The sequence below is a fragment of the Rhagoletis pomonella genome, unplaced genomic scaffold (assembly GCF_013731165.1).
Source record: "Rhagoletis pomonella isolate Grant_MI unplaced genomic scaffold, Rhpom_1.0 Rhpom_scaffold_00009, whole genome shotgun sequence".
Classification (NCBI taxonomy): Eukaryota; Metazoa; Arthropoda; class Insecta; order Diptera; family Tephritidae; genus Rhagoletis; species Rhagoletis pomonella.
The window spans coordinates 7,098,313-7,111,232 of NW_023458563.1; the positions used below are offsets into that span (position 1 = coordinate 7,098,313).

At 36.1% G+C, this 12,920-nt stretch overlaps 1 protein-coding gene across 2 annotated transcripts in view; it reads left to right on the top strand.

Annotated features, from left to right (window-relative positions):
- LOC118745560 (flocculation protein FLO11-like) overlaps positions 1 to 12,920 on the top strand; it is a 537,740-nt gene that overhangs the window by 274,470 nt on the left and 250,350 nt on the right. Inside the window, exons 4-5 of one of the 2 annotated variants that reach the window (XM_036479036.1) lie at positions 8,495 to 8,672; positions 9,373 to 9,510. In XM_036479036.1, the coding sequence (XP_036334929.1) occupies positions 8,495 to 8,672; positions 9,373 to 9,411 (217 nt within the window). In that variant the 3' untranslated portion in view covers positions 9,412 to 9,510. Of the gene's footprint in view, positions 1 to 8,494; positions 8,673 to 9,372; positions 9,511 to 12,920 lie in introns of those variants that run through there. The other variant, XM_036479035.1, reaches the window with a different exon arrangement.

The window sequence follows — 12,920 nt, forward strand, 5'->3', positions numbered from 1 at the left end:
GGGGGGGCTCGACCCTATTAAGCTGGTATTTCAGGGTACCATTTTATATATATATAAGGAAAATTTGAAAGTTAGGGGGGGGGGGGCTCGAGTACCCCCCTGCCCATACCTGGCTACGCCTATGCGTACGTATGTACATATCGGTGTGTATGCACGTCAACATTAGGGTGGTTCACCCTTTCAAAGTTTGGTTTAGGCTAGTGGCCTAAACAGCGTGCAATTGCTGGCTTATGCCGATGACATCATCGGTAACAAAAACCGCGAAGTCTGTTCTGCCTTTTCCAAGTTGGATAGGGAAGCAAAGCGAAAGGGTCTGGTGGTAAACGAGGACATCAAACAAACAGTCAGCACATTCGTGCCTTGGCACCCACGTCACTGTTGACAGTTACAATTTCGAGAAATTAGAGAATTTCGTTTACTTGGGAACCAGCATTAACACCGATAATAATGAAGCATTGAAATCCAACGCAGAATCACTCTTGCCAACAAGTGCTGCTTTGGACTGAGTAGGCAATTCAGGAGTGAAGTCCTCTCTCGACGTACGAAAACCACGCTCTATAAGTCACTCATCATGCCAGTGCTGCTATATGGCGCAGAAGCATGGACAATGACAACATCCGATGAGGCGGCTCTTGAAGTGTTTGAGAGAAAGATTTTGCGGAAGATTTACGGGCCTTTACGCGTTGGCGACGGCGAGTACCGCAGACGATGGAATGATGAGCTGTATGAGCTTTACAAGGATATGGACATAGTGCAGCGAATTAAACTACAGCGGCTCGGCTGGCTTGGTCATGTCGTTCGAATGGACACCGACGCTCCAGCTCTGAAAGTATTCAACTCGGAACCCGCTGGTGGTAGCAGAGGAAGAGGGAGACCCCCACTGCGATGGAAAGATCAGCTGGAGAAGGACTTGGCTTCACTTGGCGTTTCCAATTGGCGTCAGTTGGCACAGACGAGAACGACTGGCGTGCTTTGCTGAACTCGGCCAAAATCGCTTAGGCGGTTACAGCGCCAAAAAAGAAGAAGAAAAAGAAGTAGGTAATATTATATGCGTCTTCCCAAGTAAGTGAATTTCGGGTGATAAACCCATGTAGCACACTGTGTACATACCTACAATTAAAATGGTGAAAAGTATGACTGGAAAAAAAACTCTAAAATACACAAAATTGTGGTTTCCAAGCGATGTACGAAGTGATTAGCATAGCCGCATCCTTTAACTTGTCAACTCGCGGGAAATTACACGATTTGCAGAGAATTTCGGCTTAAGAGGCAATCGGGGAATGGACACTTCTTTTCGGGAAACTGGGTATGTTATTTTTATATCTTAAAGTAACCAATTTATTCGAATATGTTAATTTTTAATCATTTCACCCTTTTTGGAGCGACATTTTTTCAATTTGAATCGTATTATCTCCACAACAGGAGTTTTACCAGATAAAAGCTATATACCAGATGAAAGCTAAGATTTTGGGCTAGACTTGTGGAAACTTAGAAAAAATCGACTGACCAGTCTTTGAGAAAATGCCCGAAATCTCTTTTTTCAGTTGCCCGATTTTTAGTTTGCAGGCAATAACGTTATGACATATTTATATTTTATAAACGTAAAAGACAGCGTTAGATAGCTTGTTTTAAGACCCTTCTACTGATATTCACTTCAATGGTATGGAATGGGTAGTTCGACCTCATTGGTAGTTTAAAAAATTACCTTTTTTCGAATCTGAACCAGCCACGCATCCTGGAACAAAACCTTCCTAGTTTTTTTGATACTTTAATTCCTAAAAGTTTGAAGAAATTAAATGAAGGCAACTACAGACGCTACACACATAGCAAAAAATCTCGTAGTGGAGACACGAACTAAAAGCCGGAACTCAATATATAAGGCATCGTTTGAAAGGTATTAATAATAATAATAATAATAATAGATTGGCGCTTACACATATGTTAGTGTTAGGCCGAGCTTCTCCTCTGATTTGCGGCGTGCGCCTTGATGTTGTCACAAAAAGCGGAGGGACCTACAGTTTTACGCCGACTCCGAACGGCGATTGTGTTTTTATGAGAAACTGTTTTTCATGGCAGAAATACACTCGGAGGTTTGCCATTGCCTGCCGACGGACGACCGCTTTTAAGAAAAAACCTTTTTTCTATATTTTTTGCGATGTTGCTTTGACCAGGGTTTGAACCCAGGCGTTGCAGAGTGGAAGCGCGCACTGCTTACCACTACACCACAGCGGCCGACAAAGGTATTGGCCTATAGAATAACACCAAATATGTTGGGTGTACCCACATAGCCCCTTAAACCGGCAAAAGCAAACAAATGTTTTTTGTTTCGCAACAGTTTAGCCTAATTTTTAAGAATCCGGTTAATCGTTTATGAAGCTTGAATATATTTTTTAGACACACTCTGCAAGACCTTTCCAATGATACCTCAAACATGTCGATTGAACGTCTGGATAAAAACTTCCAAACCTCGTGTATATATAAGCGAGTCATTTCAGCATGCTACTGTGGCTGCTTTCGTCACTCGCGCGCACTGCCGTACGCTGTGATGTACATACCAGGGTTGTTGCGAATATTAGCATTCGCATTGGCAACCGCGGAGCTTCCGCATTAATTTTGACATTCGCATTCGCAATAATCAATGCGGAGCTTTTTATACCCGAGCGCACTTGTGCACAAGGGTATATTAAGTTTGTTCACATAACGGTTGTTTGTAACAGCCAAAACGAATCGAGATAGATATAGACAAATGTATACATAAATGATCAGGATGAAAAAAGAAATCGATTAAGACATGTCTGTCCGTCTGTCCGTGTACACGATAACTCGAGCAAAAATTGAGATATCTCAACGAAATTTGGTATGTAGGTTTCCCTTAATCCAGGGTAGGTTGGTATTGAAAATGGGTGAAATCGGACTGTAAACACGCCCACTTCCCATATAACGGTAATTTGCAGAAATACGAAAACTGCTATATTTTAGTAACTACTGGAGATAATTCACTCAAAATTGATATTTACAATAACTTTTTGACGAAAAATAAGAATATTATAAATTTTTGGAAAATGGGCGTAGCCACGCCCCCTTATGGTTACATGTGTATATCTTAGGAACCGCTGCACCAACTTCTTCCACACTTGGCACAGTTGCTGGCCTTCACACAGCATACCAAATGGCCGAAACTTTTTAAAATCGGACAATAACCACGCCCACATCCCATATAACGGTAATTTTCGGAATTACGAAAACTGCGATATTTTAGTAACTACTGAAGATTATTCACTAAAAATTGATATTTACAACAATTTTTAGACGAACAATAAGAATATTATAAATTTTTGGAAAATGGGCGTAGCCACGCCCACTTATGGTTACATGTGTATATCTTAGGAACCGCTGCACCAATTTCTTCCAAACTTGGCACAGTTGTTGTTGGCCTTGGTACAGCATACAAAATCGCCGAAAATTTTTAAAATTGGGCGATAACCACGCCCACATCCCATATAACGGTAATTTAGAGAAATACAAAATCTTCGATAAATCAGTAAATATTAAAGCTAATTTATTCAAAATTGATGCTTGCAACAATTCTTTACCAAGAAATACGTTTATGGTAAAATTTTGGAAAAGGGCGGGGCACCGCCCACTTATGATCACATATATGTATATCGGTAACCGTCTACCAATTTGTACCAAACTCGGTGTGGTTATTGTGCTTGCCACATAAATGCAAAGCGTTGAAAATTATTGAAATCGGATTAAAATTACGGCCGCTTTTCATATAACGGTAAATTTCAGAAATGCTTGAAACTTCAATATTTCGAAATTGAAGGACGCTAATTTACTCAAAATTGATACCCCCCGGCTTAATATCTGCGGTAGGTTTCGGAAAGGTGAAAAAACATATATTTAATATGTGCGCCGCCCGAACTTAGACTTTCTTACTTGTTTTTTTTCTGTCCTTTAAATACCTGCATTGGTTTCTTTCTTTATTATAATTTTTATTTTGACCAATCTTAAAAAAAAAAAACTACTAGACATTTTGCATTTTAATTCTTAACTAAATTTTCGTGATTTGCTTTTGATGTTACATATATTCGTTTTAATAATTTCAAATGGGGTTCTTTGGGGAATTTATTTTTAGCAAAAATTTAAAAAACAGCAATTGTGTTTACTTGTCGGGCAATATTTTTTTCATAGGGGTATACATTGGCTAAAAATTTCTGTCCCTTCTTTGCTATTAAAGTCAGAGAATAGGCTCCATCGATAGAGATTTCCAGCAGAAATGATCAACGTATTAACGATGCTCAAATAATTAAAAAACTATAGATCCGACCTTTAATAAGATAAGAATTACGTAACTATTTGAGATTCAAATGCTTACAAAAAAACGGGGTGTTTTTTTAAAAAGTAACAATATTCTGATCCGATTTGGCCTGCAGCTACGACTTTGAAAACAGAATTTTGTTCAAAATTTTCATTCCTGGAAAATAATAATTTATTTTCCGTATCCACTTATTTAGCTATAAGCACAAATTTTTCAAAGCAGGCGCAGAAGAAAGTATTAAAAATGAATTGCAAAAACTAAAATCGAAAAATCCTGATGAAGTTACAGATTCCCCAAATTCTGAAACAGCCAAAGGAATGAGAATGAAGAATTCTTTTTAAAAAGCTTTAGAAAAACCTGCTACGTCTAGTTTGGCATATTAGCGCTGTTTAAGCAACGATCTCGCAAGATTCTAATTGTTTCTTAAAAATACTTGACATCCGCATTCGCATCCGCATCCGCGGATGTCAGCTGTTAGACATCCGCATCCGCATCCGCGGATGTCTAGAATTCCGCTTTCGCAACATCCCTAGTACATACATATGTATGTATATTGGTTATGAGCCAAATAGATACCCTGCAAACCATTTTTTCAGAGTATTCTGCATTGTAAAGAAATTTTAAGGAATTCGTTAAGATTTAATTCGATTTTTTGCCGAATTTTCTAAAATAAAATAAATTACGCACACTTCCATTCTTTTACGAAATTTCGGAAGAAAATCTGTGAAGCAACGAAATTAATGCTGCTATGTGAAGAATATCTTTCAGAATTTTTCAAGAATTTTCTTTATTTTTCGTACAGAAATTTCTTACGAGTTCGTGTCAACCACTTCATATAATTTTCTTTGAAAATTCGTAAAAAAATCGTTACAGAAATGAGATACTCTTAAAGATTTCCTTAAGATTTCGGGAACTTTGGTTTGCAGGGTATGTAACGTAAGTTTCACTTCTCCAGTGTGGCCCAGGTGCGCTTACTTTTTTATTCACTCAAGTAATCACCGTTATAGACTTTTTTGCAAACTTTACACACTGAAACTTTTTTATCTCGTATCCAAGTCAAAAAAGCTGAGGAATTCAACGCCTGATTTTTGGACCATCTTATTCCCTTCAGTAAATAAACTATACTAACTAGAAGCAAACTACCGAAGCACTTTATTCAGTATTTTTAGCTTACCTACTTGGATGCCGTTGCATTTAAAACAAAAAAGTAAAACAAAAGGTCAATTGAAAACGTAGAAAAGTAACCAATCAAACAAAAGTCTAACCAATTGAGATAAGCCAACAAATTGTTAAAAAAGTTATTGTGAGTGATTTATTTTTTATAACAAGATATAAATGGCATTCGGTCTCTGCTAGAAAATAATTTATGCAACCTCACATACGCGGTTTTGCATTATCTTGATACGCGGTTTCGAACTTTAAACGACGATATGCTCCGAGGTTTCCTCCACCAGCGCACAAAATCTGCAGTTCGTCTTTACAGAAAGCCCCATCTAATTCAAATGTTATCTCAACTTCAGGTAGCCAGTTAGAGCTGTAAGGCCTTCCCGAATAAGTTCAAGGAGTCTTTAGGAGTTCCTCCTGGAAGAAGTTATGGATCTTTTTGATTACCTCATTCTCTTTGACTTCCGCTAGTGGGCAGAGCTCAGCTCCTAAATAGTTCTGTAGTATATCCTTTACATGTAGCGCAGAAAGGCTCGGAACCATGCAAGCGCATTTGGGGTCCATGTTACGGAACCCACTGCAGAGTTACGATAATTCGGGCTCCCAGGTGGTTCAAAAAAGTTTTACAGCCTTTACTAGCAACCAGTGTCTGACTATGAAGTCTCTGACAGGGTAGGTAACATTCGAGAGATGTGAGTTGCAATTGAGCCATTTGCCCAGAGTTACCCTTATATACTTCACGTCTTCTGATAACTCAATTTCTGTCCTTGTCAATGTGGGTCTAGTCAAGTTGACATTCCTTCTTTTGGTAAATGGGCAATGCTGGCCTTCAGGGAGTTTATTGGCAAGCCCTTTTCATCACACCAGCCTTCAGTACATAAAGATACTTATCGACAACTAAGTGGAAGATCGACCTATCTCAGAAAACTTTACAAGAACGTCCTATTTCATAATTTGATTGAAAAACGCTCTATCTCAGAAAACTTTTCAAGAACACCCTATTTCAGAATTTTGTTCAAAACGCCCTATCTCCTCCCTAAATGAAATCAATCGCATAGTCATGGAAAAAAATTATGGTATTGGAAAAGGGGGCATGGTCCTTCCATATGAAATTAATCGGATACTCATAAAAAAAAATTATGTTATTGGAAAAGGGAGCGTGGCACCTCCCATAAAAATCGAGTTTTTCATACTGCGTATCTCTGGATGTGTTCATTGTAGTCAAGATCTCTGCTCTACTCAAACAAAAGAAATTTTCATACTGCTTATGCTTGAGTAATGAAACATATAGTAGTATAGAGAGAGTACTTAAAAAGGGGGCCGCACAATGGGGCAAAAAAGGTTGCAGTGGACAAATCAATTTTGAGAGCCCAAATATTAACCGATTTCAAGTTTCTCTTTTTTTAATAAAAGATAATTAAATTTCGCGTCGACCTTTCTGTGGCGATTCTTTAAAAAGCTCTGGATTTTTATATATTTATGTTGAATATGAAAGAAAAAAAATTTTACTTGAAATCAATTTCAAATATCTGCAATTATTTTAAAAATTATGCGTAAATATTTTTCCATGGGACACATTTAATTAAAAAAATTATCTAAGCTGTTATCTTTACTAATATATATTTTGGAAGCCGTTTTTTTTGGTTTTTCTTTCTGTTCAAAAAGATCGAGAACAGCTGTACCGATATTTTCGAAATTTTGGACATTGATACACATACATGTTCTAATTTGAGAAATTTAGTTTGTATGGGAGGTGCCACTCCCCCTTTTTCAATAAATCCCATTTTTTCCATGAGTTTGGCGTTGACATTATATATATCTGTACTAAGTTGCAGCACTCTACGAGGAATACTTCCAGAGATATGTTCTGTGAAAACTTCAGTTTGTATGGGAAGTGCCACGCCTCATTGATATATCGAAATTGCTTTTCATCTATTATCATCCTGGGATAGTCTAGATCCCATGTTCAAAATTTCAAAAATATCAGTACAGCGGTTCGCGAGCTTTTCGAACAGGAAAAGAAAACGAAAAAACGGCTTCCAAAATATATATTAGTAAAGATAACAAATTAAATAAATTTGTTAATTAAGGGTGGGTTTCACAGTGCTTAGTTAAACGATTGCTAACTTAACCACCAACAAGAGTTTAACTTTGCATTTATATTCAGAGTCACATAGTTAACTATAAAAATTCATACCGCCTGAAAATATACAAATTCTAAATATCAATACTTTTCTATTCAAATTTGAAATTCGTTCCACAAAAAAATTTCAATTTCACAAGAGTTTAACTATGCGTGCATGCTGGTTTAAACTTTTGTTAACTGAGCGTTGTGTATATAAAAATCAATAGTTAAACTTTTGTCAGTGGTTAACTACGCACTGTGAATTTGACCCTAAATGTGTCCTATCGAAAAATATTTACGAATAATTTTTTAAATAATTGCAGAAATTTGAAATTAATATCAAGTATTTTCCAAAAAAGTGGAAGCATTCAAACGTAACAATTTTTTTTCTTTCATTTTTCCACATAAATTAATAAAAATCCAGAGCTTTTTTAAAAATCGCCACTGATAGGTCGACGCAAAATTTAATTATCTTTTATTAAAAAAGACACTTGAAATCGGTTCCGATATTGTAATTTCTATACCACATGTGTGTCCCAGGCATAAGTTGACGTGTTGAGTAATCATTGACGATTTCTTACGTAAGTTAAGTTAAGTTTACACTAACTAGACTATTACTTATTATATACACACCAGCCGTGCACTAGGTAAACATTACATAAAAATTATCAAAGGTTCAATAGGGCCATAATGGTATTATTTCACTTTCACAGTGGAAAATAAGACCATACGCATGGCCTTGTTTCTCAATGTAAAGTGAAATAAAGCCATACGGCGTCATTTCCTATGGCTTCATTGTACGGCGTTTACTATTTGTCAATAAATTACACTTTCGAAACTCATGACATTGTAATCTGTTCTATAATTTTTCCCTGCAACAGGCATCTGAACACTGAGCATAATTTGGACGAGAGGTCTACAGCACAGGCGCGAGTACAAATGCAAGTCGTATCACAACTGGAAATTCATTTGCAAAAGGAACGTGATCGATTGCAAGCTATGATGCATCATCTGTATTTAACTAAACATCTTCTGGATCCCGATAAGATAGACTTAAAGGTAAATAAACTGTTCAAGGGTTAAACTAGGTCTGTGGTCAAAAGTAGTGACTGCTTGAGTCAACTTAGGACAGAATAGAGTTATGTATACCATTTAGGCAATCTGCAGACGGGTCGTATCCCAGCGGCTCAAACGCACATTACGTAATCGAACACACTCCTTCAACACTTCGAAAGCGGGATATCGGAATGAATCGATTACAACCCAGAATACTTTGCCATAAAAATGGCCGCTTTGTGGTTAGCGTCCTTTACATACTGGTTTTGTTTGTAATCGGAAGGTATGATGTGACCGAAAACCCTTCGGGCTTTCATTACAATTACGTTTCGTTCCTAACTGCCATCCCTGAATTGGCGCGTCAAGCTGAGAGGAACTGTCAAAAATCTAGTTGACCAAATACTTTTTAAGTCCGAAATAAAAGTCCTATGCGGATAATAAACAAACCGCTTATCCAAATTAAACTTATTTGATCTCAAATGAAAAGGATTGAAATAGCTTTTAACAAGGGCGTACGCAGGGAGAAGTTGCCCCCCTCCTACCCTCTTTATCTTCACAACGAAGTCAAAATTTTAAAAAGTCAATAAATAAAAAATACAAAATTGTATGCGTAATGGATTTTTCACAAAGGCCTGCGTTTTTCATCGTTGATATAATGCAATGGAACTGAATTCAATGAAACATCCATTCGATTTTCTCTTAGGCTAAACAAATGCTGGAGCGGAGAGCAAAGCAAAGATAAACGCGAAGTGCAAATAGCCATGAAACGAAAAAAGTGCTGCATAACATACTGAAGCGAAGAGTAAAGAAACGCGCCTTTTGCTAATATAAACCAGCTTTTCGGTAAATAGTTTTATGTTTTTTTTACATACATATAAAGCTATTAAAAACAGCGCGAGTTTTTATTCTAAACTTTTACTGTATATATATCGCGCGAATATTACGGCGCGTTGAAATTATACTTTAAATATACATACGTATATATATATCAAGGGAAAAGTATTTTAATATGCTCTTTTAAATAAACAAATAGTTAATAACGTGTTATTAAAGAAAAATATAATTTTTTATAAAAAACTGGGGATAATTTGGTTCTTTTTGCTTTCCGCAAGAAAGTCTGTGTATCAATTGTGTTCTGCTATAACAAGGCCGATGTTCATCATTACTTTAATAACAATTGCTAAATATTCAAAGTTACCGTTGGTCAGCATATTGCAAATATTTTGGAGGTGCTTAAGAACGACCACAGGAATGCAGAAGCAGTCACTACGGAGTAAGAAACCTCGTATGATTTCAGCCGATCTAGAAATAGAAATTTCTCCACCACGATTTGTAGGTAAACAAAAAAAACAGAAGTAACTCCCCATCGGTCAATGAAAACAAGGACTGGCGACGATGTATAATAACACAATATCTGGATTCACTAACAGCCTCCTATCAAAATGCTACAGCTCGAGAAGTGATGATGAAGTTTTAGATCTAGTTAAAGAAGCAAATGAATTTCTAGCAGCGAGAACTAAATATATTGCCATTCTGAGTGCTTTTCTATGCACAGCAACAGCGATTGAGGGCGATCGTTTTATATAGAGATGGGCAAACTCAGCACATTTGCACTGTGCTGGCAGCGTGCACCTCTGCGGGCTGCAGGGACTAGATGAAGGGGGATGCCAAAGCCCGAGGGAAAAGTAGAAAAGTTGAGCGAGTTGCATCTGTGTGTGTAACCGGAATACGAGGGCAAGTATGCGAGAGTACTTACCAGGGATGTCCACTCTAACAAAGCCGATTCCACCAACTGTTTTGAAAATTACCCCATTTTTAACCCTTAATTAAAGAAAATCACACAATTAGTCGCATGGGGTCCCCAGTGACCCCAATAAAAGTGTTGAAAAAAGAATTTTAAAAATAAAAAAGGAAGTGTGTATTAACAAAAATATTAAATGTCTATATTATTGTTAACTTAAAAAAAGAAAAACATAATTTCGACTCCAAACTTAAAAAAAAAATTATAACTTACTTCTGCCAAAAAATGTTACGTTAGTTCTCGCATGGGGTCAGCACTCAAGCGAGTAGCGACACATGTGTACACGACGATGTTCTAACCGTAACTAAATAAATAAAACGAAATGTATCTTGTCATAAATATTAAAGCTCTTTATTGTAGTTAACTTTAAGAAAGAATAGCATAACTTTGACTTCAATCTTAGATACAAAAATTAAAACTAAAAAATGTTACATAAGTGGTCGATGGGGTCAAGGCTTAAAAGAGTTGCTACAAGTGTGTACATGCCGATATTCTGGCCGTGACTTATTTACGTACCCCGCGTGTACGAATTTGTTATAACATCAGGAGCTGAAGACTTGCTCTAGCTGCTAGTCTCATAAAATTTCCTCCAATCACGTCGTGAGCAGATTTCCCATGTGAACTTGCAACAAAGTACAATTCTGTCATTTCCTTGAAGGGATTTTCATGATTTCAGACCTTTAGTAAAGTTGACATCTTTTATTCATATTGTTTTTTTTTTTACACACCTTTCCTCTTTCAAAAATATACAATTTCATAAAATTTCAATGTCCATTTATCATATTGCTCGAGCGTTAGAAGAACTAGAGTCCATACGCATAAGTAGCCCATTACGCCCATTTGGGTACTTAAAGTTGAAATTATAGACAATGTTTTTATGTAAAAATAAAAATTTTTAAAAATGCTATAATCAAAAAAAAATATAAAAAAAAATATGTTTACTTAATTTTTTTGTTTGTTTTTTATACGCTGCATATTAATGTAAAAAATGTACAATTAAAGCCCATAATTAGACGGAAGAAATACTTTTTTTTCATTAAGTTTCGTTAAAAGGTTTCCAAGATATACCACTTTAAAGAAAGATATGTATGACGTTTTCTTAAAATTTAAGCCCCGTGTAAATAAGCGTCATATCGGCAAAATATGCTGCACGTATATTCATGTCACCTAGACCAGGCCTTCCCAAAGTGGGTGACGCGGCACCTTGGGGTGCCGCAAGCGAAACGCCTAAGGTGCCGCTAGTGGCTAGAGTATACTAGTGGTGCGGGCAAATTCTTTAGACTTTCCATACACAACGCAAGCGGTTTGATCAACTTCAACATGGCGGCCAGAAAATCAAAAAATTTTGATTTTTATTAAAATTACCTTCAGCGGCTGGTCAAACCCCATACACAACACAAATAGCTTGAAACAAAGGGATATTTCGTAGAGCTGGGATACAATCGATAGTACCGCCACTCGATAGTTTTCGAAAAGATAGTTGAAAACATCGATAGTATCGATAGTACTATCGTCGTGAAAGGTATTGATTTGAAACGCTCAATTGCTTGAAAATTAAATAATAATTAAGTTTATAAAATTTATAAATTACTTTGTAAATTAAAGAGATTGTATATTTTCTTTTTAATTTGAGTGCATCAAAAATAACTTTTTCTAATAATAAAATAAACTTTTTAATTTATGCGTCTGAATTATATAACTTATATACATACCCTTGCATCCCCTTGAATAGAGACAGGCAAAATCTGAATTTATTTTTTATATGGCAAAATTAAAATCGGATTGTGTTTGTCCCTTTTAAAGTGCAAAGAAGTGAAATTGGCTATAAAAGAACATTTATAACACTACAAAACAAACAAATTAAAAGATATTCGTTTAAATTGACAACTCATTCTTATAAAAGTTCAACTGAGATCAAATACGGAGGCGCATATCAAAATCCGGACAAGGAAAATTATTAACATTTTACCATTTTATAAGAAAACGAATATAGTACTGCTCATAAATAATAGCACCACAACATTTTTTAGCAGTTTTGACTACTTTTTTTGTTTATTTAGTGTCTACTAATTTTTTATAAAAAATGTACAAAACATAAAAAACTACAATACAATTAAAAATTCAAGCTTTTTAATTCGAATTTCTATAAAAATTTTGTGTAAGCAGTTTTATAGCTTACTAAATTTTACTATAACTCAGTGTAAGCTTATAGTTGCTAAAAATCCCAATGACTAAATTTTTGATGTGTATACATCTTTGGTTTCGGTAGGGGTAAAATTTGCGAAGCTGTAACGCATATCCCAGCACAAAATTTCGAAGGGCTTAGCATGTGTATTTCAGCATACAATTTTTATTTTTATTAGAAGCACCCTGTGTTCGCTTGCCTAATGGTTGCATACATTCAGGCCTATGCATAGTAAGAGGAAATGCGCTACAATTGATTATTAGCC